Below are 24,438 nucleotides of genomic sequence, written 5' to 3' on the forward strand. Positions count from 1 at the left end.
ACCACATTCCAGTTGTTGTGAGTCTTGGTACCTCTAAGATATACAATAATGAACAAGTCAAGATAACAAATTGAGAGCTCTACGAGGAGATACTCCAGAACAACCTTCAAGCCCTTGGAAGTTTAAAGTCTAGAAAAGACATTCACACGGCTATTAACAATCTCACTGACTGCATCAGCAATGCGACCAATAGCGCCTCACGCTACATCACTAAAGAAAAATATGCGAACAGGCTGCCCAAGGGCATTAGAAATCTAATCACAGAGCGCAATCGACTACGCAAAAGATGGCACTTAACTTGGAGTCCTAGCGTTAAAACAGAGCTGAATAGTCTAAACAAGGATATTAAGAAACGGGTTGAGCAATTCAGAAACGATACCTGGGAAGAAAAAAAATTTGAGCTTAAGCCCTATGGATGGTTCCCTATGGACTTTCCTAAACAATTTAAAACGTAAGCCGAACAGCACGAAGCCCATTTTTACAGATGACAAAATAGCTTTTACTAACAAAGATGAAGTACTGGCCGATTACTTAAAATAGCAGTTTATGCCAAATCCGATCCCACGTGACTGGATTTCGTCTATGAAGCCTGCCATAAGGTAAAAGACTGGCTAAATGCGCCCACCGTTAGGAAGCAGATTAACTATGCCTCGCCTTTCGAAATCAGGGACTTAATCAAGAAGCTAAAAATGCGGAAAGCACCTGGGTAGGACGCTATAAGCAGCGTCGCTATCAACAAAATGCCTATGAATGTAGTCACGAAGATTACTAGCGTCATAAATGCATCCTTCAGTATTAGTTAATTCCCCAATGCCTAACAGCAAGCAAAAGTTATATTGTTGGAAAGATGCTGCCAGGCCTGAGGGCCTGCTTTCGGGTCTGGGGAAAATTTTATGAACGATTCATTCTGAACAGGCTTAGGCCCTTCCTTGACGTCCTACCGTCAGCACAATACGGATTCCGGAGTAACTTATCCACCAACAAACAACTTATTCGACTTTTGGGTTTTTGTGGAAACGCTTTGCACCGTAGGAAGAATATTGCCATCCTCATGGTGGACGTAGCGAAAACCTTTGACCGCGTCTGGCATGAGGGGCTTAGTTAGAAGCTGATAAACTTTAACATTGACACAGAGATTATTTAACTTATTGTATCTTTGATTAACAATCGAAGTTTCGTGGTCTCCATTGGAAAGGATACTACTAATATACGAAAAATTAATGCTGGGGTTTCCCAGTGGTCCATTTTAGAACCCATTTTGTAACTTCTATATGTTACTAATTTTCCCCGGACACACCTGAACCGAAATAACTTCTTAGGCTGTTATGCGGACGACACAACTCTAGTTGAGACGTCTGCTAACGCCAACCACGCAGTAAAGAAACTACAAGACATTATGCCAGAAATTGAAATTTGGTGTACCCAGTGGAGAATTTCAATCAATGCCCAAAAATCCCAGTTGCTCATAGAAGGAAACATACTCAGACCCAGCTCAAGAGAAAACTATACTTGTTCAACGAAGTGATCCCACAAGTGTCAAATGCATGACATTTTAGCGACACAGCAAACGAAAAATTCGGGCAAATAAATGGAATTGATATGTAAACATTTTCGTGCGATTATGTTTGATAACTTTCGACGTGGATGATCAAGACAAGAGTGCTCGATGAACTTACTTCTTTATACAGCGATAAAACACCATTTTACAGCACTATAAAAAACAGAAAATTGGTATAATGGATTGCAATCGTGGTCGACGTTCGCTCCAGGTCGAATTCCGTGAAGGCCGTCTAAAATCGGTTGTTATGCCAGAAAATATCGATGCTGTACGTGAACTGATAAAGCAAGATCGTCATCTGACATACCGTGAGATTGAAGCATCTTTTGGACATTTGTATGACAAGCCTTAATAAGATATTACGTAACCATTTGGAGGTAAAAACGATTTGACGCGTTAGATCCTGCATAATCTGAAAAATGCTCAAAAGAAGGCTCGTGTCGATTGGTACAAGAAAATATTGGAAAAAATACATTTAAGGTGCATCAAAGGCTGTGTATAACATCTACACAGGTGACGAATAATGGATGTATGTAATATGAGCCGGAAACAAAACAGCAGGTGACTGTATGAATCTCCCAAGACGAGCCAAATTCAACAAAAAGTAGGAAGAAGCACATCAAAGTAAATGTTTGCCTGTTTCTCCGACATTACAGGTCACGTGGTGTTACAGCAATGTAGAATAGTCAATTCCGAATTGGTATGGGCCAAAGCATCGAATTGACGGGTCATTCATCGTACGTATATAAGCACTCTGTACCGCGCCACACGCATAGGGCAAAATCCATCCCCGTGATTTGATACGGCTTCTGATGACATCATTTTCTCTACGCTTAGGAATGCCTTTGCTTGTGCTCGAAAATACACCTCCATACTGTTTATTTATATTTTGATAGCAGTACCGAAAAGATTATTATCGTTAATGATGTGCGCTGAATTTTTGTTGCGGATTACTCTTACTACGGCATTGTAGTATGATGAATTTAATATAAAAAATGTAGCTCTTTTTATTTCATAGAGACGAAAATCAGTATTTCTTCTAGTGCGCTAACTCCGTAAATGCGTATTAATATTATGTTCAAAGGTTTTTAATAAATGTATTCTTAATTTAAAAGCCTTCATATTAAAGGTTTTGTGATTATTAGGTAATTCATTGTTTTATGTTCATTAAATATTATTACTTTACAGATGCAATCTCCGAAAACAAGACAAGTCAGTTTTCGCAAACAGCAAAACGTTAGGGGCTAACTTCATACACAGTAAATTCACGATATTTGTAGTCAGTCTGAAAAAGTAAAATTTATTTTTAAGGTTAGACTACTATAGATTTGGAACACAGAAATAGAGATAACTATGTATAAATTGAATATTTCCCATAAATATGTGCTTTATAAATATTGCCCAGTTTTTAATGTGTAGTATCTTTTGTGCCTTTGTATAAAAATAGTGTTTATCAAAGAAGAAAGTTTCTTATGCACGTGTATTCCGTGAATATACTGAATGCGCTTTTTTCTTTCATTTAAGGCAACAGAATATTAGAAGTGTGGAAGACATAGAAATAACATATACAGTTGCAAAGGAAATATTTTCTGCAATGTGAAAAAGAACAAAATTTCAATAATAATATACTTACCAACATATATGCCTTTACATATGAGTCGAGATCGTAGCGTAATCTAATGTGTTTTGTTTATTGCACTAAATTTATTAACTCAGTTATTTATATAATCTAAGCATTTGAGACTGTTTCTGATGTATTAACAGCATCTTTGAAGGATTTTATAATTTCATAAACATGATGCCATCTGCAGAAGGCTGCATGTCAGTTTTTACGTCTGGCATTATTATTCAAAGAATGCAAATGATAATGTTCATGTTTCCGTATCACTCATGTGCGTCATTCTACAAATAAAAAACTGTAAGAATTCCACCTAAACGTCATTACACAAAGATAAAATGATGTCATCGGAAAGTATATCCAATCACAAGTACAGATTTTGCCCTATGTGCCGCGCGGTACAGAATGCTTATATACCCACTATACAGCCTTGATTTGGCACCTGATAACTTTAATTCCCGCACATCAAAAATAAATTACGTGGCCAGCCATTTGCGACACCCGAAGAAGTGGTTGACGCATTCAAAACGCATGTTTTGGAGTTACCTCAATCGGAGTGTTTAAATTGGTTGGAACGCATGCAAAAGTGTCTTGTTTTTTTATGATTAGGCAAGAAATATAAATAGCAACCCTCGTATAAAAGCCAGTGTAATAAAATTTTCTATAGATCGCGCTTGACGAATATTCTAAACATGAAAACTTCTAGCGAATTTCATACGCAGTCTCTTCTCCCATAAAAGGATTACCTGCGCGTTCTTTAATATCTACTTTACAGGGCGATTTCTAGGTATTATATTTTGATACTTTTCACTGGTATGGAACAACAAACCTCTTTCGTTCCAGCCTGTCAAGCGATTTTGGTTTAAAATGTGCTTTTAAACGGGCACCTTTTCTCTTCTTCCGTAGCAACTTTCCTTCGGACATACTCGAATATATGCATTTATAAAGCATTCAAATTGATTAAAAATATTTAGAAAAAAATGTAATTAATAGCTACTTTTACTTTAGCGTAAGGTAAAAAATACATTTTGATGATTCCTAGATTTTTGGTCAGTTGACAGTACTTCCAGTGCAATATACCTGAAACACCCTTCTCTTTATCAAAATTAACTTTGGCTTTATTCTCTAAAAGCAAAATGACAGCATTCATGTATACAACAGGCTGTCGTCAAAGAAATGGTGTTTAGTGGAGGCTAATTAATGCACCGCTGATTCATATTCAAATCCAGGATGAGGCACAGTCATTTTTTACTTTAGTATCTTTGGAGCTTAAATTTTGACAAATCGAAAATTATTTCGAGAGTAATAGTAAGCGAAGAAAGGATGTAACATACTTGAATTCTATTCCGCATGATGTTTTAATTAAAAATATTCACCTTATGTGTTTGGAAAATATTAATCTAATAAATTCATTAATGACAATGCTGATAATCTGCCCTTCACAATATTCTTAGTATTGTTTTAGCTGTAAATAAATCGTATGCATTCCAAGTTATTGTAACTTTGTGTTTTGTTAAAACTTTTCTAATACCTAGACGCACTAGTAGACATGCATCAGTATGTTTGTACTTGTATTTATGGTATGCATCAGAAGATCAAGTGGACTTCTTTATTTGCAAACTGCATTCACTTTAATCTTTTTGATTCTTTTTTCTTGGTTCTAAATCCTCTATCCAGATATTTCTTTTATACCTCCGGCAATATTACTGAAGCTACAAGCAATATTTTGTTCCTTTCAAATATAGTCATTAATATTATGGATATTATTATTTTGCCGCTTTTCAGTATTCTAGCTTCAAATCCCTCCAGGAAATGCCTTTGTCGGGAGCTGCGTTGCAGAACTATTTCCGTCGGAGGCACAAAGAATGTCACAAATTAGAATTGGGATAGAGCTCTGCAATCTCGGACTTGAGTTGTTAATCTATGAATATAGGTGCAATATCTGATTTACTTACTGCACAAAAGCATTTTTAAAATCAATGAACTAATGGGAGGATCATTTATATACCGAAGGAAAGAAATAATTTTTGTATTTACTTTTGTTTTGCAACTCAAGAGGAAATGCTCTAAGCAGTTTGCTCACAGGATAGCTGCCTTTCGGCATTTTTATTAATTTTTGCTTGCATCTTTCAAAAGCCAAGAAAACTTCAAACATGAAAATGAAATTTCGGCAAATACTAAAAATTAAGGCAAAACTTGAGCTAACTTGATGCTTCTTCTAAAATTATGCTAAAACTAGACAGACATAAGCTCCTTCTCATTAAACAAAATTATTCTGGCAAAATACTTTTGCTCTATTTAGAGGAAGCCCACACCTGCCTCCAATATTTTTGCTGAAAAAAATTTTATGAACTTAAACAACAAACTGAAGACAAATTTCGAATGTAATCATTTATTTGAATACAAACTAATCTTTACAAAAGTAAATATCTGCATGAAAAATTTTTAAACCATAGGAAATATTGATATGAGAAGTGACTGACACATGTTACAATGCTGACGAAGCAATGTATATAACACGGACTTAAACGCAAGTGATTAAACTTTTTTCTGACATTTTCCAAAAGAAACCTTTAAACTTGTTTTACACAATGACAAAGAGATATTATGCATGTTAAAATAAATGTAAAGCTACCTACAATTTAACAGTTCTGTGACCAAAATTAACATATTACTTGTACTTTCGGCTGCCATTTTAAAAAAAAAGTTATAAATTTTTAAAAAAGAACTGATTGATGCCTTTACACTTAAAGATGAAAAGTTGTACATAAAATATTCTCAGTGTTTAGGCTCGTTCACCACGGATTCGTCGAGCCAGCTGGATGTCTTTAGGCATGATGGTTACACGTTTAGCGTGGATAGCGCACAGATTTGTGTCTTCAAACAGTCCGACCAAATATGCTTCACTCGCTTCCTAAAATAGAATGAGAATTATTAAGATGCGGTACAAGTAGTTACAAACAAGTAAACTGTCATGGAATCCAAATTTAATTTGTAAATAAACTTAAAAACCAAAAACTGGCAGATCATCTACTTCACTTAGTTACTACAATTAACTATTACACGTACTAAATCTTTTATAAAGAACTTTCAAGAAATTACAGTTCTGACAAAATATACATGTCTACCAATGAATAAGTGGATAACACTGTTTAACGTCGATATAAAGCATTGGTCTCATATGTAACATGCATTTTCTCCATAAGTAACATAAGTGAAGCCATTTTCGCTTAAAAAATGCTCCACAAAAGCTTGTGCATGTTCTCCCTTAATTGATTAAATATAAACCATAAGCTGGCTTGAAGTAAAGTTGTGCATTAAGTTTTTGGTTATATCATATTAATAAGATTAAAAGAGTGAAAATTAGCGGCTAACAAACTCACTTGCAAAGCTCCAACAGCAGCACTTTGAAAACGGAGGTCAGTTTTGAAGTCTTGGGCTATTTCTCTGACTAGTCTCTGGAATGGTAATTTTCTGATCAACAATTCAGTTGACTTCTGGTAACGACGGATCTCACGCAGAGCTACAGTTCCGGGCCTGTATCTGTGAGGCTTCTTCACACCACCAGTAGATGGTGCACTTTTTCTTGCAGCTTTCGTGGCTAGCTGCTTACGAGGTGCTTTTCCTCCAGTAGATTTACGAGCAGTCTGTTTAGTACGAGCCATTTCAATATCACTTTACCTAAAGTAGAAATTCAGAAATCAGTATTGAACTATGTACTTCAAATTAAAATATTCTACTAACAAAATTCAATTTTCTTAATTGTTTTTAAAACATATTTACTGCTACTAATTATCTAACGTCTTTCAAAAAATTCAAAATATTGCTGAGACTAAGCCACAGCAAATTTTTAAAATGTGTATTATTATGGGTACTGCTTGATTTTCACGGCCTTGGCGATAAACCACAAAATCATATAAAAAGGGTAATTTGACGAACCGCGTGATATCGTCAAGCCTTTTTTGAATTTAAACAATGTAAAAATCTTGTTCAGTTGCCAAATCGGGAAAAAAGTACACTGATATCTATGACTGTCGTAAAAAAATACGCCATAAACTTTCTATATAAATTGATACTCAAATCAATTTTATACTGTCACTAAGTTTTAAGTTCACTTCAGAAATGATAATAAAGAGCTTCGTTTTCAAACACGGCACTCACGTAAAAAAAAAAAAAAACATATTGCAAAGACTGCACATAACACCAGAATTTCTCTCGCCAGTATAACCGCAGAGTGTCGCTCCAGTAACAGGTCTTGTACACTTCAAGGTAAAGGTGAGTTTGGTGAAAGATATTATGAGTCCAAAAGGTCAATTTGCCCTGAAGGACTATTAATTTCGTTTTGGCATTTTGCGTTGAAACTATAAACACCGAATCACTTTTCAAATTGTTTCCACCAGACATTACGCCCTGTATTACATTTAAAGAAATGAACAATCTGCGTGAATATATGTTTCTCGCATTGTGATAAAAGAACGGTACCTAGAGCCATCGAAATTTGTTTAACGTAATCTTCAATAGAATTTGCGCATGGCGAAGCCTTAATTTGAAATTTGTTTTATTATCCATTTCTATTTTGTACACTTCAACGAATTTTTGATTAAAAAAAACGATTTCAAAGCGAGCAATTACAACACTGTACGGGATTTCTTTTCTTTTCTTTCTTTTTTTTTTTTTTTCCCTCCAGCGCGCGACTCTGTATCGGAAATTCTAAAGATATGCTCATTTTAAAATTATTTTGTGATAATTGCTGAACTGAATTTTACGTTTGAGTACGTAGAACATGATATTTAATAAATAATGGTAATACACAAAATTAAAAAACGCCTCTTTGGACGTAATTTAAAATGTGAACCCTTCCAGATTTAATTTTATTTTAAGTTATATAATTGCAACTAAAAAAAGAGGCGCCCAGCCAAATGCTTATGTAAAGAAAGGTCCCATAGACGTAATGTAAACAAGTTTGCTATTACGCCGCTAGAAACCGGAGGGAAAATTCGGTTCTTTGAGAAAACGTTACTTCTTTGACTTTTGCGATAACTTTCGGATTTTCGTACTTTTTTTTTTATCAAAATAACTAATTCATTACTTAATTTACTTGCGCGAAAAAATATTTTCGTTTCCTTTAAAGTTTAAAACGATATGTTTTATGAAATCTTGATAAACGTGATCTTCGAACTTCGAGGACAAATATTTCGCACATGCGCAGCTGTTTCCCTCTACGTTGGAATGGAGCTACTCCACTGTTGCGGAGAAGTTTTCCTTCTTAATACATATTCTTTGGTACAGCTACATATTATAGCAGTCCCATGTACAAAATTTCAATGGCTACTCGTTTTTGAATTATGCAACATATATTAATACGCACGTGTACGTAGGTACAGACGTCACAAATAAAATCCCTTTTGTGAAAAATGGTCTTATTCTGTCCGTACATACAAATGTCCCTCAAAAATATATTTCAAATTAATTTCAGAGCGCTCAAAATAGACACTTTCGTTGAAATGATACACGAAATTTTTCGCCATTACAATACCTCCTTTACATATGATATATTTTTGCATTATGCAGCCAAGTGACTTCTCTGAAATGACAAATCTGAAGTTAAAATCGCACTATTAAACTAGTTATAACATGGTTTAATGCAAAACATATTACATTTAACATAAAATAAGGCTTTAAATATTAAGCTGTGGTTTAGGGGTAATTTTTTCAATTCAAGTAGTTAAATTTCGTTCATCAAAATTGTTTCACCACAACAGCATAAAATTGCTAATTTCATTTACGAGGAAATTTTGAATTATGTCCAATTTATGTTCCTCATAATTTCTATAAATTTCTTGAAGCCATTAACAGTTTACTCTTTAAAAACGTTAGGGAACCTGAAAGAGACCTAACTAAATTTAAAAATCAACTTGCTGTAACAGAACCATGATTTATGCCGAACTGGCTTTGAGTCCTACACATTCCGGAACTACTCTGATATGCGCCCTCAAGTCGCCAAATATTTTTGGCGAGAAACTTCTGCCATATTACTATATAAATTGTCTACATTTCGAACTTTTAGCCTAAAATGTCTCCAAAAACGTGGTTTTCGCACTTGCAAAAACTACGTTTTGAACACACAATTTAGCTAAAAATCCGAAACAAAAACAAAAAATTTAGATAGCAAAAACGTAAAGTTTCTAACCAAAAATATTTGACAAGAATCCATGTACACAGCGACATGTTTTAACTTAAAAAAACATCTACGAGTGGCACAATGTAGGCAACGAACAAATCTACAAACTACGCACACCTCGCTTTAATAAATTAACATAACAACAATAAATTTCAAAGAATACCATGTACACAGCATCCTGTTTAAACTTTAAAAAAAATCTACGAATTGCACAATTTAGGCAAGGAAGGAATCTACGATCTACGCACTCCTCGCTTTAATAAAATAACATAACAATAAATTTCAAATAATACCATGTGCACAGCGTTCTGTTTAAACTTTAAAAAACATCTACGAATTGCACAGTCTAGACACTAAACAACAAAATGAACTAAAATAAATTTCAAACAATTTAAAAAAACAACTATAATGACAAATTCATACTAAAGAACCAATGAACATAACATTCTACAAAATAAGAACAAGGATAAAATAAAATGCACTTACTATGAATTAATGCGTTTTCGAATAGCAGAAACAATTTCATACCGCCTTTAACATGCCACCACGTAATCGCTATCGTATTTACATAACAGCCAGACACACTATCCAGAAAATTTATACTATGGTTCACAAATAAATAAAATCGCAAATCCCTACTTCTATCATGCACTGCCATTAATAATCTCCCAGACCCTCTTTCCACACTTCCAAACACCCACTACCCCTCAACAGTATAGCCACAATGATATTTCCTTTTGCCGAACTTCAACAACTACCTTTTATTTTTCCCTTCCATCTTCTCAGACAGAGGCGAATCAACGAGCTCCAGCGAAAGATTTTTCAACGTCAACAGGGTTGCCATAGAACACGCAATCGCGCCAAAAACCGGAGCAGAACACATATCGCCACATTTGGTGAAATTAGGGCGTATATTAGAGTCGTACCCACATTCTTTCCCTGCGTCAATTTCATTACAAACACACAAAACCATCTTTCACTTTTAGCCTTAAATGCCATTTAAGAATTGCCCTTCTCATATAATTGCTTCTTAATTAACCCGGCTTTCTTTAAAAAATTCCGAAACATCTGCTTATCCTCTTACAAATTAAGATAAACTTATTCACTATCCCACATTTTCCCGAAAGGATCTTACCTTTCGAAAAGAAACTGTAATATATTCGCTAATACTTACTCAAACTTTCCTATTACTCTCAAAACAGAAGGTAGAGTAAAATACAGTTCGTGTAATCCAAATTTATGAACAATAAAAAGCAAGCAATGCAATCGCCTTAAATCCACCGAAGAAAATGGCGTCCTTCAGTTTAAAACAGGTTGTACTGAAGCAGGGTTGCCCAAATGAAATATCAGAACCTTAGCGAATACTAGACACATAACAGCTTGAAATATGTACCAAATTTAAAATCGTCAATGGAGTCCTATATTTAAACTGTATCAAAAGCTGTTTTTACAAAATTAATAAAATATTTACTTTGTCCGATTTCTTTTTTGAATGTGCAGTAATATAAATGGAAAGCTGCTAAATTATAAAAAAGTAGATTGAATATTTTAAAGAAGAAAATTTGGAAGGATTGAAATTTAAAAGTTGGCCAAAGGAATTCTGAAAGTTTAAAATGCTTAATCAGTAGAGATGACCTAGGTGGAACAGAGAAACCTTTTCTAGTATACTAGACGAATATGGGAACGTTGTAGATCATCTGTGTATTTAAAACTGAGAAAATGAGCTCAATTATATAAAATATTTAATGTTTTTAATTAGACTGATCATTAATTAAAATTTTATTTTTATCTAAATCAATGAAATTTAACTTGAAAAATAAATATTTTACATTTTACCGAACGGCAGCACTCTATTGAAAAGTGAAACAACGAATTTACAATGGACAATATTTAAAGTGAATCAATTCAACATAGTGGTTCGAGACTAAGATTCCTTTGGAAAGAGGTAATAAATATACCTTCACAATTACAGTCTACATGCCTAATACAGAACTGCATGATTAGTTAAGAAAATGCATGGCACGTTTGCTCTTGAGCCCTGAAAATCCAGAAAAGATACCACTAAATCAAAGCTGAAACTGGACGTCTTTTGGAATATATTGCCGTTAATCAGATTAACACACTGAAATTCTTTTAATATGAATCGAAATTTACCATCGTATTTGTCTTGATTCAAAATACGAAAATTCTTGCAGTTGTAAAATTACCATAAAAATTTCTGTTAATCCAAATAAAATTGGTATTTGTTAAATCGGCAATCGCGGTTACTTAAAACTGACTCACTAATCACTGTATTTCTATCATCTAACATTCACAAACGTTGGTTGACTAAGCCAAATATTGCAATGGTCATTTTGACAAAAAAAAAAAAACAAAAAAAAAAATACCAATAAAGCATTTAAAAGTTCATAATTATGACGCAAAATCTATATTAACTTAAATCTTTACAGCTATTTAGAAATGAATTAATTTCATCTTCCGTAACAACTGATAAATTATAAATTTGATTGCAGTCATCAGTTAATGACTAGGTTATCTTCATTTGGAGATAGCGGATAGTTTCAACGATTTTTGGCGAGTATGGTGACGTCTCCTAGTTCTAAATTGAAGCAAGTTACAATATTTCACCAAATATCGCCAAATCATACTTCGCAAAAGAAATCGACAAATACAAACAGAATGTTAGCCAAATGACTAGTACTAAGCAGAGGCTACTTTTCTAAGTTTTTGTATTCATCTACATCACATTAAATACAAGAAGACTCTTTTCGATAATATCCTAGGGTATGGCCTTGGCAAGATTTTGAAAACTGTCGCCAACATCAAAATTATGTACTCATTTACTGCTCATCATACATATTGCGTTTAGTACACATCAGAATGTCGCCAAATCTCACTAGTACTAAGCATAGATTGCCGCCGCAAAGAAACCATTGGCGCTTCCTCAGATAACCCGTTGGTGACAGTGCTTTTTTTTTTTTTTTTTTTTTTTGGCCGCCACGGTTAAGTTTTTAAAACAAAGCGCGATATAAAGTTTAATTTAGCAAACTATTTGCTGATTAAGCATATTAAGCACATGTATGTCAAATTTAGCTTCTTAAACGTAATTAGTGCAATTAAATTCACTTAGCGAAAAGCATGACATTAAGCATATGCAATAAAAAATTAGCCGGTTCTGGTTTGTAGAAAAGTATGATGTTAAGGATATGCAAGTAAAGATTAGCATAAAAGGTTAATCTTTGAATTATGATAACTTGGCGACACTTTGGCGACCAACCCTGCTACAGCAACCTCACTAAGTAAAAAAATGTTTTTTTTTACTCAACATTTTTTTCCAACAATCTGCTAGTCGAATTACTCTTATGCTAAAACTTTTATGGAACAAACGTGCTTAATCATGATGAAGATTAGGTGCGAAATTGGGAGAAAGTGCAGAATCGCCCACTGCTTGCCGCGTTTTTAAGACTTGCACATACACGGTATGTACACGTCGACCTATTTTCACTTAAAAAAACATCCAAGAATTGCACAAAAATGGCATTGCGCACACTCTGGACTTTATCCATGTACACTGCTTAAGTCCTAGCTAGTAACCTTTATCACCTTACCAAAATGTCGTCAAACTACCTGTTACCATATTTCAAAGATCAGCCGCATAAAAAAGTATAGCAAATATTAGTATCATTGAAATAAATTTCTAATTAATTATAATATTACAGAAAGGTTACCGCTGGCGGTGTTTACATTCATCAGGTTCTCAGCGGAAGGGCTTCCATATTATGTTTCTAAATTTAGTACCATGTTGCATTTTTTACAAAAAAAAAAAAAAAAATTCTCACGCAACAAAAATTTGCAGTCTTCAGAAAAAAATATTTTCAAACAAATAGCATGGCTTAACACATGTTTACATACTCCTGCAAGTACTATGGTAAAACAGTTTCACACACTGGATTTAAAAAAAAAAAAGTCTAAATTGAGGATATGTTAGATGTTAAAAACATTAACTAAAATTAATGGATAACCCTTCTGCTTAATTTTACCTGGTTAAAAAAAAAAAAAAAAAAAAAAAAGCCCTAAGTTTAATCCTAGTATACGGTACACACGGTATCTGGCGATTTTGCGGATACTCTTCATTTTGGTGTTGGCGACAATTTTTCAAAAGCATGTCAAGGGCATACCATAAACTAGGATTGTCCAAAAGGGGTTTTGTAACATATCGTTTTTAAGATAACGAGAAGCCATTCTCCCTTTCAGAATTAGCAAAATACGCTGGGCCTATATAAACAAGAAATATACATGCACCTTAAATTCATCAGCATAAGGAGAAACAAATATACCTGATAGATGTACAACTAGCGAGTTTTAGCATTTGGCATTTACACAGAATAAAGGAAAATCACAGGGAAATAACATTTAGATGCATCCCAATCGGATTTCATTTAAAATTTGTGGGTTATAGTATAGGAAAATCAAAGCAATTCAACTATACTTCAAAATGGAGACGAAATTTTCTGGGTACTTTTCTGTTTCGCCGGCGCAAATCTCGCCAAGCAGACTTTATTGGCGACATCATACAGTATACACATAAAAAATATTTAAAAAATGTTAGTTCCAAGAATTCTTAAGGCATAAACATTTTAATATCGCTTAAAATTTTACAAAAAGCCAATAAATAAAGACAATAAATTTGTAAAAAGACATTAATTTAAAAATTTACTATGCTTTCATGGTTCAACATCCTGTTTCGCCGGTTCATATCACGTGACCCCAAGCGATCTCATCGCACGTAAACTACTCTACAAAAATATAATGCTCTCAGTAATTATCTACATCAATTTCAAGTTAAATCTTAATTTGGAACACAAGTTTAAATGCAAGAAATACTTCAATTCGTACGAATAGCTTACTCAGAAATTATGTAAAACTGCAGTGCTTTACTTCGCTAATGCATTCTCATTAGAATTGATGAATTTAAACCCTTGACTTTACCTTTTCTATATTTTCGGCCTCGGGTAAGCGCTGTGATTGCATCCTAATTGATTTAATTACCGAAAATGGCCTTAGACATAAAACTGAACTATCTGAATGAGGCGTAAAAAGTTACCAGCGAGAATATTCGTTTGGCATCAATTGTACCATTATTGGCGACTTTATCGCTTGCGCCGGCAAAACGGAAAAGTACCTTTTTCTGTTAAGCAAATGCGCCATCAAACTGCATTTAAGCAATTTCATCTAAATTAGATTAGCAAACAAAATCGGCTTATATAGACAAGCAATATACATGCACCTTAAATTCATCAACATAAACAGATAAATATACCCGATAGATATATAACTAGGGAATTTTGGCATTTACACAGAAGAAAGAAAAAATCAGTGAAACCTCAACGCTTAGATGAATCGCATTCGGATTTCATTAAAATTTAAGAGGGGGGATAGTATCGGAAAATCAAAGCCATTGAACTATCCTTAAAAATGGTGACAAGAATGTTTCTGTTAAGCCAATGCGCCATTAAACTGCATTTAAGAAATTTTCAAGCATAAGCAAATTCACCGAAATTAGACTAGCACACAAAATCGGCTTATATAGACAAGCAATATACATGCACCTTAATTTCATCAACACAAACAGATACAAATATACCTGATAGATATATAACTAGGGAATTTTGGCATTTACACAGAATAAAGAGAACAAATCACAGTGAAATCATAACGCTTAGATGCAACACATTCGGATTTCATTAAAATTTAAGAGGAGGAATAGAATCGGAAAATCAAAGCAATTCAACTATACTTAAAAATGGAGATCTGAATTTTCCTGCTTAGCAAATACACCATAAACTACATTTAAGCAATTTTCTAGAATAAACAATTTCACCTAATAAACAGAAAGCAACGGAATATCTCTTTATAGAAGATTCATGCAAATAACATAGTTTTTAATTTCAAAAGTACTCTTAAATGTATATTTTATATACTAATTTAAGTTCGTACTTACCCTGACGACTTCTAAATCCACAACACACAACACTAGCTATGAAACACTACCGTACAAATACCACGTGCAACTCAAAAACCTTAGCACACTAACTTTGGATTGCACATTATGCTGAGTTTTCCCATTATCTATTGGTGCCACCAATTTGGCCATAACTGACCAATGAGTGACCCATTTGATAAGGAACAGATCGTTGATTGGCAAAATTAATGATATTTTTGCTGCCAACTAATAAATCAAAATTACTACAGTTAAATATAAAAAAACCTCAGCTAGAAAAACTTGGTTGGTTAGGAGAACATTAATAAATACTACTATAATACTACTAAGGCAATTTTTTCTTCTGCTTTCTTTCTCTCTATATATATTAGAGAGAGAAAAACAAATATATAAAAGAGAAGTACAGTCTCACAAAAGCAGTCTGCAAGCAACTAAACTCAGTTGTACCTCTACTTTGTGAGTTGGGATTTTGAAATGTAAATAAGAAGTAACAGGTCTTTAAATGAGGCCTTCAGTAGTAAAAAAAAAAAAAAAAAATTATGGAAATCTTTATTATATATTTCCTCTTCCAGATTAGAATTCACCACATTCTTTGCGATTTACATTCTCAGATGATAAAAACAAGGTGAAGTAGAAATTGTACACGTCACTACATGTTGTGTGAATTAAATTGATGGACCCTATGAAAATAATAATTCCAATAAATATTTTTTGGATCTCTTTGATTTGCAAGCATGTTAATACATAAAAGAAACATAAAAATATCTTAATGGTAATAATTTTTTATTGATATTTAACAACAAAGAATAAACTTTTTTTTTTTTTTTTCCTTTAAATATGAAGGATTATGCTATATAGTTAAAGTGCTATGATTACCTAAATTTCATCAGAAACTGCAATTCTTTAGTTCCTCTTTTTCATTACCCCATCAAAAGAGGTCTAAAGCTTTCAAATGTCATCATTCGTAATTTTTCATGTAAAAAATTTTCACATAGTATAACGGATAAGATGATGTATTATCTGCAGGATAGTTAAGCAGAAGCCGGGCTCTTGGGAGAATTACTACACCGTGTATTCCGCAGAGATTTGCTTTCTCCATGCAATTTTATAACATATTGGTTATGTAACCAACAAGCTATGAGATCTCAAGCGGCTAACCGGCTCTTACCTGTTCATATGATAAATCGGCAGAGATATAATTAGTTTAATAAATGGAAAATATTATAAAGGATTGATTTTTTTTTTCTAAAGTATTAATGATTATTTTGGTGATATTTATTCTTTTAGATGAAATAAATTTGAAGAAAAGCTTTTAAGTCTGAAATTTTTGGTTACCAAATTTTAATTGCTTGATAATTTATTTTGTTAAACTATATCTAACCATATAAATTACTCTGATGTTTGAATTATTGTTATATTTAAATTCTGGCATATCAGTAAATTACTAGTTATGTCTGTCAGTTTTGAATTGTCGATATTTTTGAGGGAAGAGGGTCAATATTTAAAAATTTGAATATTGTTGATCTTTACAAAAAATAAGTAGAACTGTATTTATATTTAAATTATTCATCTTAATTGTAAAACTTTACTGTTTTAGAACTATAAAAAAAAGGCAATGGGAAATGTTGAAATGCATGAATTAGAACCGGTACGAGCTGATGAAAGAAAGGAATTGGATCTAAGTCTTCCAATTGACTATAAAACATATTGCAAGGTACTTTAAAATACTTTTTTACTATTAGAAATTATTAAACATATATTACACAGCTACCATTTCTGGCTTTGTCAATAAACATTTGATTTTTATCACATATCCCAGTAGATCACTGAATCTCCTGCTTTTTAATTTTTAGCCTTTGCTAAAGAGAATATTTCCAACAATAATTGAAATTTATTGAATTAGTGAACTTTAAATTTTGAAAATGTTTTTCCCACCTCTGCTTATTTTTTAACATAATTTTCCTTATTAAATTTGATTTAATCTGAATTATGATAATATACTGTAGACATCTGTAGAACATTTTGTAAAGATCCAAGCAAAGTGTAATCAGTTATTATTTGTGTTTAAATATGTTTATATCAATATGTGGTATGTTACTAAAATCATCAATATATTATATTAATGTACATTAATTATTATTTAATTTAATTTTTTTTTTTTTTTTTTTTTTTTTTTTTTGTTCATATTTTGTATACTTTGATATATAAAAGTTTTTCTTCCCTAATCAAGATTTTCTCTGTATGAAAAGTGTCAAAAATTACACAATAAAATTAGCCAAAGAAAATAAAATTTAAAATATCTAATTAAATATTCATATATTTTACATAAGAATTATATAAAATGTTCAGTAACCTAAATCATCCATTATAAAATTATTTAAGGTACTATTCGGTTTCAAGGGCCGTAAAAAATCGCCAAACTATTGTTGATGCCAATGCTGCCAAAAATAATTTTGGCAACCCTAATAATTGCGGCAAGAAAGGAAGTATAATAGTAAATAACTATCTAAGATTGATGTTTTAATTTAGATTAAAGGTTAATTTCATATAATACTTTTTTATTATTATAATTTATATGAAAATGGTTAAACATGACTGAATGGAAGCATAGGAGTAAATAACTATTTCAGATCATTACTATAATTTATATAAATATTGCTAAACATAACTGAATGGATGCCTGCATCGCTATTTCACTACTGACTTATCGCTAAAGTATAATTTCATCTCGTTGGTTGTTCAAACATAATTTTCTATAATGAATGATGCCTTTTCTTTGGAAATATTCTCGGTAAAGTGCAGAATCGCTCACTTATTTGTTTGCCTCTTTTTACAAGGATAAAAACAATTGGATTTTTGTCAATTTTCTTTTATTTTTTAAGTGGAAATAGGTCGATGTGTACACAGTTAAAGGTCAAGGGTGTGCGCAGTGCCATTTTTGTGCAATTCTGGGATTTTTTTTTTAAGTGAAAATAGGTCGATGTGCACATGGATACCGAGTATGTGCAATTCTTAAGAACGCATCAAGCAGTGTTTGATTCTGCACTTTACCCAAAATTCTATTGCCGACTTTTCGTTATGGGCAATTCTCAAATTGTTAAATCCATAGGATATCAGAAAAAAGGATTTAAAAATTAAACTAGTATTTCAATGGCATCTCAAGAAATATAGAACTATATAAACTTACGCAATCTGAAATCAGCACGTATGCTAGATTTGGCGTGCTGTTAAATGGGTGCATTTGCTAGATTTGGCGCTTTTGCATATACATTTTCGTTGCAATTTTTTTATGTCCCTCGAAACTGAATAGTAGAAAATTTAATTTAGTTTAAAGTTCTTTTGAAATGGCATTGTCACACCGCAGGAATAACTGCTGGTTTTCCATATTATGAGGGTGGAAGCTATGCAGTTATAATTAAATTTTGTTGCTTTTATTACTTACTGGCTTAACTGCATTAATAAATTTCTGCTATACTATCAAAAAGCCCTATTAATCTTTAAAATATACTACTGTTGTGATATATTGAAAAATGTTCAGCACATTACCGTGTTTTGCAAAATGAAAATATATTTGCTTAGAAAATGTCGTTACATATTTTTAGCTATGTGGTCATTACATATTTTTAACCATGCAAGAAACAATATAAAGCAATCTCAGTGCAGCTCTAATGCTAGTCTAAGGAGTTATTTTAGGGTACCTCTTGGCAATTTTTGGCAGTATGTGAAAACCGAATTTGTGCAATTTTTTTACTTATTATTTTGGCTTGCATAATGGCGATTTTTGCACCAAAAACCACTGCTACACAAAGCCAAAATAACAAGACAGAGATTGTGCAAACTCGGTATCCATGTACACATCGATCTATTTTCTCTTTAAAAAAATTCTCCGAATTGCAAAAAAATTGCATTGCGCACTCCCTTGACTTTATCCATGTACACATCGACCTATTTTCACTTAAGAAAAATCCAAGAACTGCACAAACTTGCATTGCACACTCCCTTCACTCCATGTACACATTGATATATTTTCGCTTAAAAAGTCAAAGGAGCACCCAATTCTTTAATACACGCAAACAAAAAATACATAATCTCAATAAACTACATTTTGAATCAAACAATAAAATAACATAAAAAAGGAAAAACATGTTATACATTTAAGCACTACAAAAAGCAAATATCCATTTACCCTATTTAGAAGTTCCTTCGTCTTTAGTCTGTGGCACACAAAATTCCTTAACAGCATAACAAAAACTTCCTAAAATTATCTGAACTCGAATTTGTAAATCAGCATTGTAAGAAATTTTATGTGAAAATATATTTTAATCGCCAGAGAGGGCGTAAATCTTTCATGATGTATACTTCTTATTCTTGGATCTGGCAGTGTCAGTTGCATGCGTGTGAGACTTGAATACACTTGGAAACCTGATTTATAATGTTCATTTACTTTGGTGTTATGTGTGATTTGAATTAATGTTTCTTGAACCAGGATAACTTGAAATCTTGACAATTAATATAATATTTTATATTTTTAGTATCCAACAGTTGCGCATGAACAGTTTTTTGATTTAGAATGCAGTGTTTTTACATGTTATTGAAAAATTATTCCTCGGCACTGAACGTGGCAGGATAAACGTTTAGAATACTTATTAATTCTTTTCACCAGGAAAGTCAGTTACTAAATTATGATTAAACCATTTGAAGACTGCACAGGCTGTACAGACTGCACAGTAAGAGAATAAAATTACTTTTGTTGTTATTATGGCAGACTTATGTTGTTAAATTGAAAGCTACTAGAAAAACTATGAGACCAGCTATTTGGGACAAGAATGTTGTAGAAGAAAATGTGTTTTTACTTACTTCTAAACAGTCTGCATTGAAAGAAATTGATGAAAAAATATTGGATTGTTTTTAAGGAGATGAGTCCGAAATTGAGAAAGAATGTAATACTGTGTTAGAGTATGATGAAAAAATGAGTTTATGTATTTTTAGGGCTAAAAAGAAACTTAAGTTAAATTCTCAGGTAGTGAACATTGAAAATGAATTGCCTGGTAACGATACTGCTGCCGTAAAGGTCGACAACAAAATTAACATTTGGTTACCTAAAATTTCAATTCCTAAATATTATGGTGATCCTAGTTTAGTTTTGGAATTTTATAATTCTTTTGAAAATGCTATTGGTAATAATAATGAGTTAACAAAGGTCGACAAGTTTACCTATCTTAATCCTTATTCGCAGGACCTGCTTTAAGTGCAGTATCTGGGTTTGCACTATCTAATGAAAATTGTGATGCTTCTATAAGTTTAATTAAAGAAAGATTTGGACGAACAGAATTGGTTATATCTTCGCACATGAATAAACTCTTGAATCTTGAACCGGTTAGAAGTTCGTCCAATGTGAAAGCACTCAGAACAGTTTACGATTCTTGTGAAATCAATATAAGAAGTTTAAATTCATTAGGTAGTGTGTCGGAAGCTTATGGGACACTTTTAGGATCTGTTATTTTAAAGCTTTTACCAGACGATATGAATCTGAAGTTTGATAGAAAAAGAAACTCTAAACAGCAATATAGCCTAACAGAACTTCTCGAATTCATTAGACTCTCAGCTTCCAATTTAATAATAAACTCAAAGAAACGAGACACAAATTACGGTGTTAAGCAGAAAAAATAATTACTTAAAAGGGACAAGCGTTCCTACTGCTTCGGCGTTAGCCACAGTGACTAAGCCGTATTATTTCTATTGTAATCAAAATACACATCATGTAAGAAAATGGGAGAAAACAAATGAAAAAAAAAGAGCAATATTAAAAAAAACCATGGACGTTGTTACAGATGTATAAGAGAGGCCATGTATCCTCCAGATGTAAAATGAAACCTCAGCCTTGTGAGTTGTGTAATCGTTTAAATCATAATAAGTTATTTTGTAAAAATATTGTTCCTGAAGTGGAAGCAGTTTCAGATGTTAAACAGAAAGTAGTTGCAGTGTCAGATTCTAAGCAGAATTTAGAGCCATCCCTGTCATTTAACTGTCATTTAAGTCTGTTTCTGAAACCACTGATAAAGGTGTATATTTACAAACTTGCACTGTTTATGCTTCAGATACAGATAATACTAGAAGCCAAATAGTAAAAAATTTAATTGATGGTGGATCACAGAGGTCATTTATTAGATCTGATTTGGCTAAAGAACTAAAATTAAAGACTTAAAGGAAAGAAAGGTTATATATTTATTCTTTTGGATATAGCCAGGTTAGACTAATCGAATAAAATGTTGTTCAAATTACCCTGAAAAGTATACATTGCCCTAATGACTCAATCACTGTTGAAGCTCTTGTTACAGATACTATTTCTGGAGCGATCATAAAAATTCCCTCCAAAAACATTTTAGAAATATTAAAATCAGAAAATCTAAAATTAGCCAATAATGGTGAAGCAGCTGAAATAAAAATATTGTTAGGATCTGATTCATATTGGGAAGGGCAAACAGGCTAAAGTTTTTGAAACAGGCGTAGTTCTTTTGAAAAGAGTAAGTAATAAATTATTTGCGGTGTCTTCTGTATTTAGTTGGTCCTTGGTTGGTTCTTTGGAAGGTTATCAGTCTAGTGCCTGTATTTTTACAACTGGTGCTTCTCACTACTTGAAGGAAGATAATAATTCAGTTAATGACTGTTTGAAAAGGTTTTGGACTTTGGACCATTTGGGTTTAGAGGAGAAGGAGAATCCTGATGATAAATCACTCATCGAGAAATTTGAAAAAGAACTGCATTTTACTAATGGTAGATATGTATCTCGTTTGTTATGGAAATCACATCATGAAAACTTGGACAATAATTTAGAAAATGCCAAGCGACATCTAATATCTTTGGTTAATAAACTAAAAAATGATGAATGTCTTAGGGAGAATTATGATAGCATAATAAACAAACAGTTAAAAAATGAGGTTAATCTTTGGATTATGCTAACTTGGCGATTTTTTTGGCGAAAATTTGGCGACCAACCCTGCTACAGCAACTTGCTAGTTTTTTTTTTTTTTTTTTTACCCAACATTTTTTTCCAACAATCTGCTAGCCAAATTATGCTTATGCTAGAACTTTTATGCAACAAAAGTGCTTAATCGTGGCAAAGATTAGGGTCCAAATTGGGAGAAAGTGCAGAATCACTCACTGCTTGCCGCGTTTTTAAGAATTGCACATACACGGTATCCATGTACACGTCGACCTATTTTCACTTAAAAAAACATCCCAAAATTGCACAAAAATGGCATTGCGCACACTCTTGACTTTATCCATGTACACTGCTAAAGTTCTAGCTAATAACCTTGATCGCCTTACCGAAATGTCGCCAAACTACCTGTTACCATATTCCAAAGATTAGCCAAAAATGAAATAATTGAAGAGTGCGAAATTGAAAGTCGGGACAGTAGTAAAATGTATTACATGCTGCATTCTCCAGTGGTAAGAAGAAATGTATCAAAAACTAAAATCCGTATCGTGTTTGACGCATCTTCGAAGTGTAATGGGGTATCTCTGAACAATTGTTTGATGCCTGGCCCAAATTTGAATCCTTCTGTTTTGGACTTGATATTGCGATTCAGACAATACAAACATGCGTTCTCAGCAGACATTGAAAAGGCCTTTCTCCAGATTAGAATCTCTGAAATTGATAGAGAAGTATTACAGTTTTTATACTTTAATAATAATTACAATTTGAAATATTAAAGAATGACTCGCGTTCTTTTCATTGTGTCATGTAGCCTTTTCATTCTGGCGTGCACTATAAAAAAGCATATAAAGAAAATAGAGTTAGAAAAACCAGATATTTTTGAGATGTTGAACTGTTCGATCTACATAAATGATGTTTTCTATGGTGCGGATTCTGTGGAACAGGCTTTTAAGTTAAGTACTGGAGCCTATTGTTTGCTTAAAGATGCCAGAATGAATTTGCATCAGTTTAATACAAATTCAGAGACACTCAAAGAACTTTGGGATGATTGTGGAATAATTATATCAGAAAATGAAATAAATAGCTCCTTAGAAGCATTAGGGCTCAACTGGTGCACGAGTAAAGATGTAATTTCCTTGAACATAGATAACGTGTGTAAAATATTAAATGGTTGTAGAAACACCGCAAAAAGAAATATATTAAAGATGACTGCTACTGTTTTCGATCCAGTAGGTTTCTTGGCGGCATTTGTATTACGTGCAAAATTGATAATGCAAAACCTTTGGCAGTTGGGTTTAGAATTCGACAACGAAGCTCCAACTGAATGTAAGCAGTTGTGGTCTAAGTGGAGCGGTGAAATCGAAAAATTAAAGAAATGTGAAATTTCTCGAGAATATTTCCCCGCCAAATTCAATCAAAATAAAGACATCGAACTGCTTTTATTTTGTGATGCATCTATTAAAGCATATGGTTCAGTTGCATATTTTAGATCGGTTGAAGAAGGGCAGGTAGCATTCATTATGGCAAAATCTAGAATTGCACCAATAAAACAAAAACTCACACTTCCAAGGTTAGAGTTATTAGGAGCAATCAAAATCGTAAAAAACAACCTTATATTTAGCGTAGGTAATTTATATTTAGCGTAGGTAAACCTTATAATAGCGTAGGTTTTTTTTTTTTTTTTACCTACGCTAAATATAAGGTTGTTTTTTACGATTTTGATTTATTAGGAGCATTTACATCGGCAAGACTTGTTAAAAATTTAACCGCTTGCCTGATTATCCCGAGTTATCTTGGGTTTGTATTTATTGCAGTTAATTATTATCCCGAGAAAACTCGGGTGAAGCAGAATTTGTTAGTACGATTTCTTTTATCATGGTTTTATTTGGTCTGGAGGAAATGAAAGGAAATATGCAGCTTTGATTGGCAATTTGACAAATTTTGTTGGTTGCGCGATTCTTTTGGAGGGACTGGTTACGTGTTTACCTATTGTATAGTATACATTGGCTTGTGGATTAGTAATGTATAAAGAAGGATGCATGCGTTGAAAAAAAAAAAAAATAAAGTAATGGCGATGATTTTTCAGATAGTGATTATGAAGAAGTGGAAAAAAATTTAAAAAAAAAAAAAAATCAAATCC

At 32.7% G+C, this 24,438-nt stretch overlaps 2 protein-coding genes across 6 annotated transcripts in view; one reads left to right on the forward strand and one right to left on the reverse strand.

Moving 5' to 3' along the window:
- Nucleotides 1–5,552: 5,552 nt before the first annotated feature.
- On the reverse strand, nucleotides 5,553–15,561 carry LOC118186076 (histone H3.3A). Its single transcript, XM_035356085.2, has 3 exons — nucleotides 15,359–15,561; nucleotides 6,560–6,857; nucleotides 5,553–6,090 (listed from the first exon to the last, which is right to left on the reverse strand). The coding sequence occupies exons 2-3, from the start codon at nucleotides 6,839–6,841 to the stop codon at nucleotides 5,962–5,964; spliced, it is 411 nt and encodes a 136-aa protein (XP_035211976.1). The 5' UTR covers nucleotides 6,842–6,857; nucleotides 15,359–15,561; the 3' UTR covers nucleotides 5,553–5,961.
- A 234-nt stretch (nucleotides 15,562–15,795) lies between these two features.
- LOC118186091 (uncharacterized) overlaps nucleotides 15,796–24,438 on the forward strand; it is a 68,440-nt gene continuing 59,797 nt past the window's right edge. For 2 of the 5 annotated variants that reach the window (XM_035356130.2, XM_035356106.2), the window contains exons 1-2: nucleotides 15,796–16,130; nucleotides 16,956–17,072. Coding sequence is in view for 4 of the 5 variants with exons in the window: in XM_035356106.2 (XP_035211997.1) it covers nucleotides 16,128–16,130; nucleotides 16,956–17,072 (120 nt within the window). In the remaining variant the exon portion in view is untranslated. Of the gene's footprint in view, nucleotides 16,131–16,272; nucleotides 16,296–16,373; nucleotides 16,609–16,955; nucleotides 17,073–24,438 lie in introns of those variants that run through there. The other 3 variants (XM_035356113.2, XM_085814344.1, XM_035356122.2) reach the window with 3 other exon arrangements.

Source organism: Stegodyphus dumicola, chromosome 1 (genome assembly GCF_044657685.1).
Source record: "Stegodyphus dumicola isolate Sdum_Otavi_A_Nest chromosome 1, ASM4465768v1".
In the NCBI taxonomy this organism is placed as follows: Eukaryota; Metazoa; Arthropoda; class Arachnida; order Araneae; family Eresidae; genus Stegodyphus; species Stegodyphus dumicola.

Coding starts and splice junctions, on each gene's coding strand:
- LOC118186076 (XM_035356085.2), bottom strand. CDS start 6,841: ATGGCTCGTACTAAACAGACTGCTCGTAAATCTACTGGAGGAAAAGCA. Junction 6,091..6,559: donor CTGCTGTTGGAGCTTTGCAA/GTGAGTTTGTTA, acceptor ATTCTATTTTAG/GAAGCGAGTGAAGCATATTT.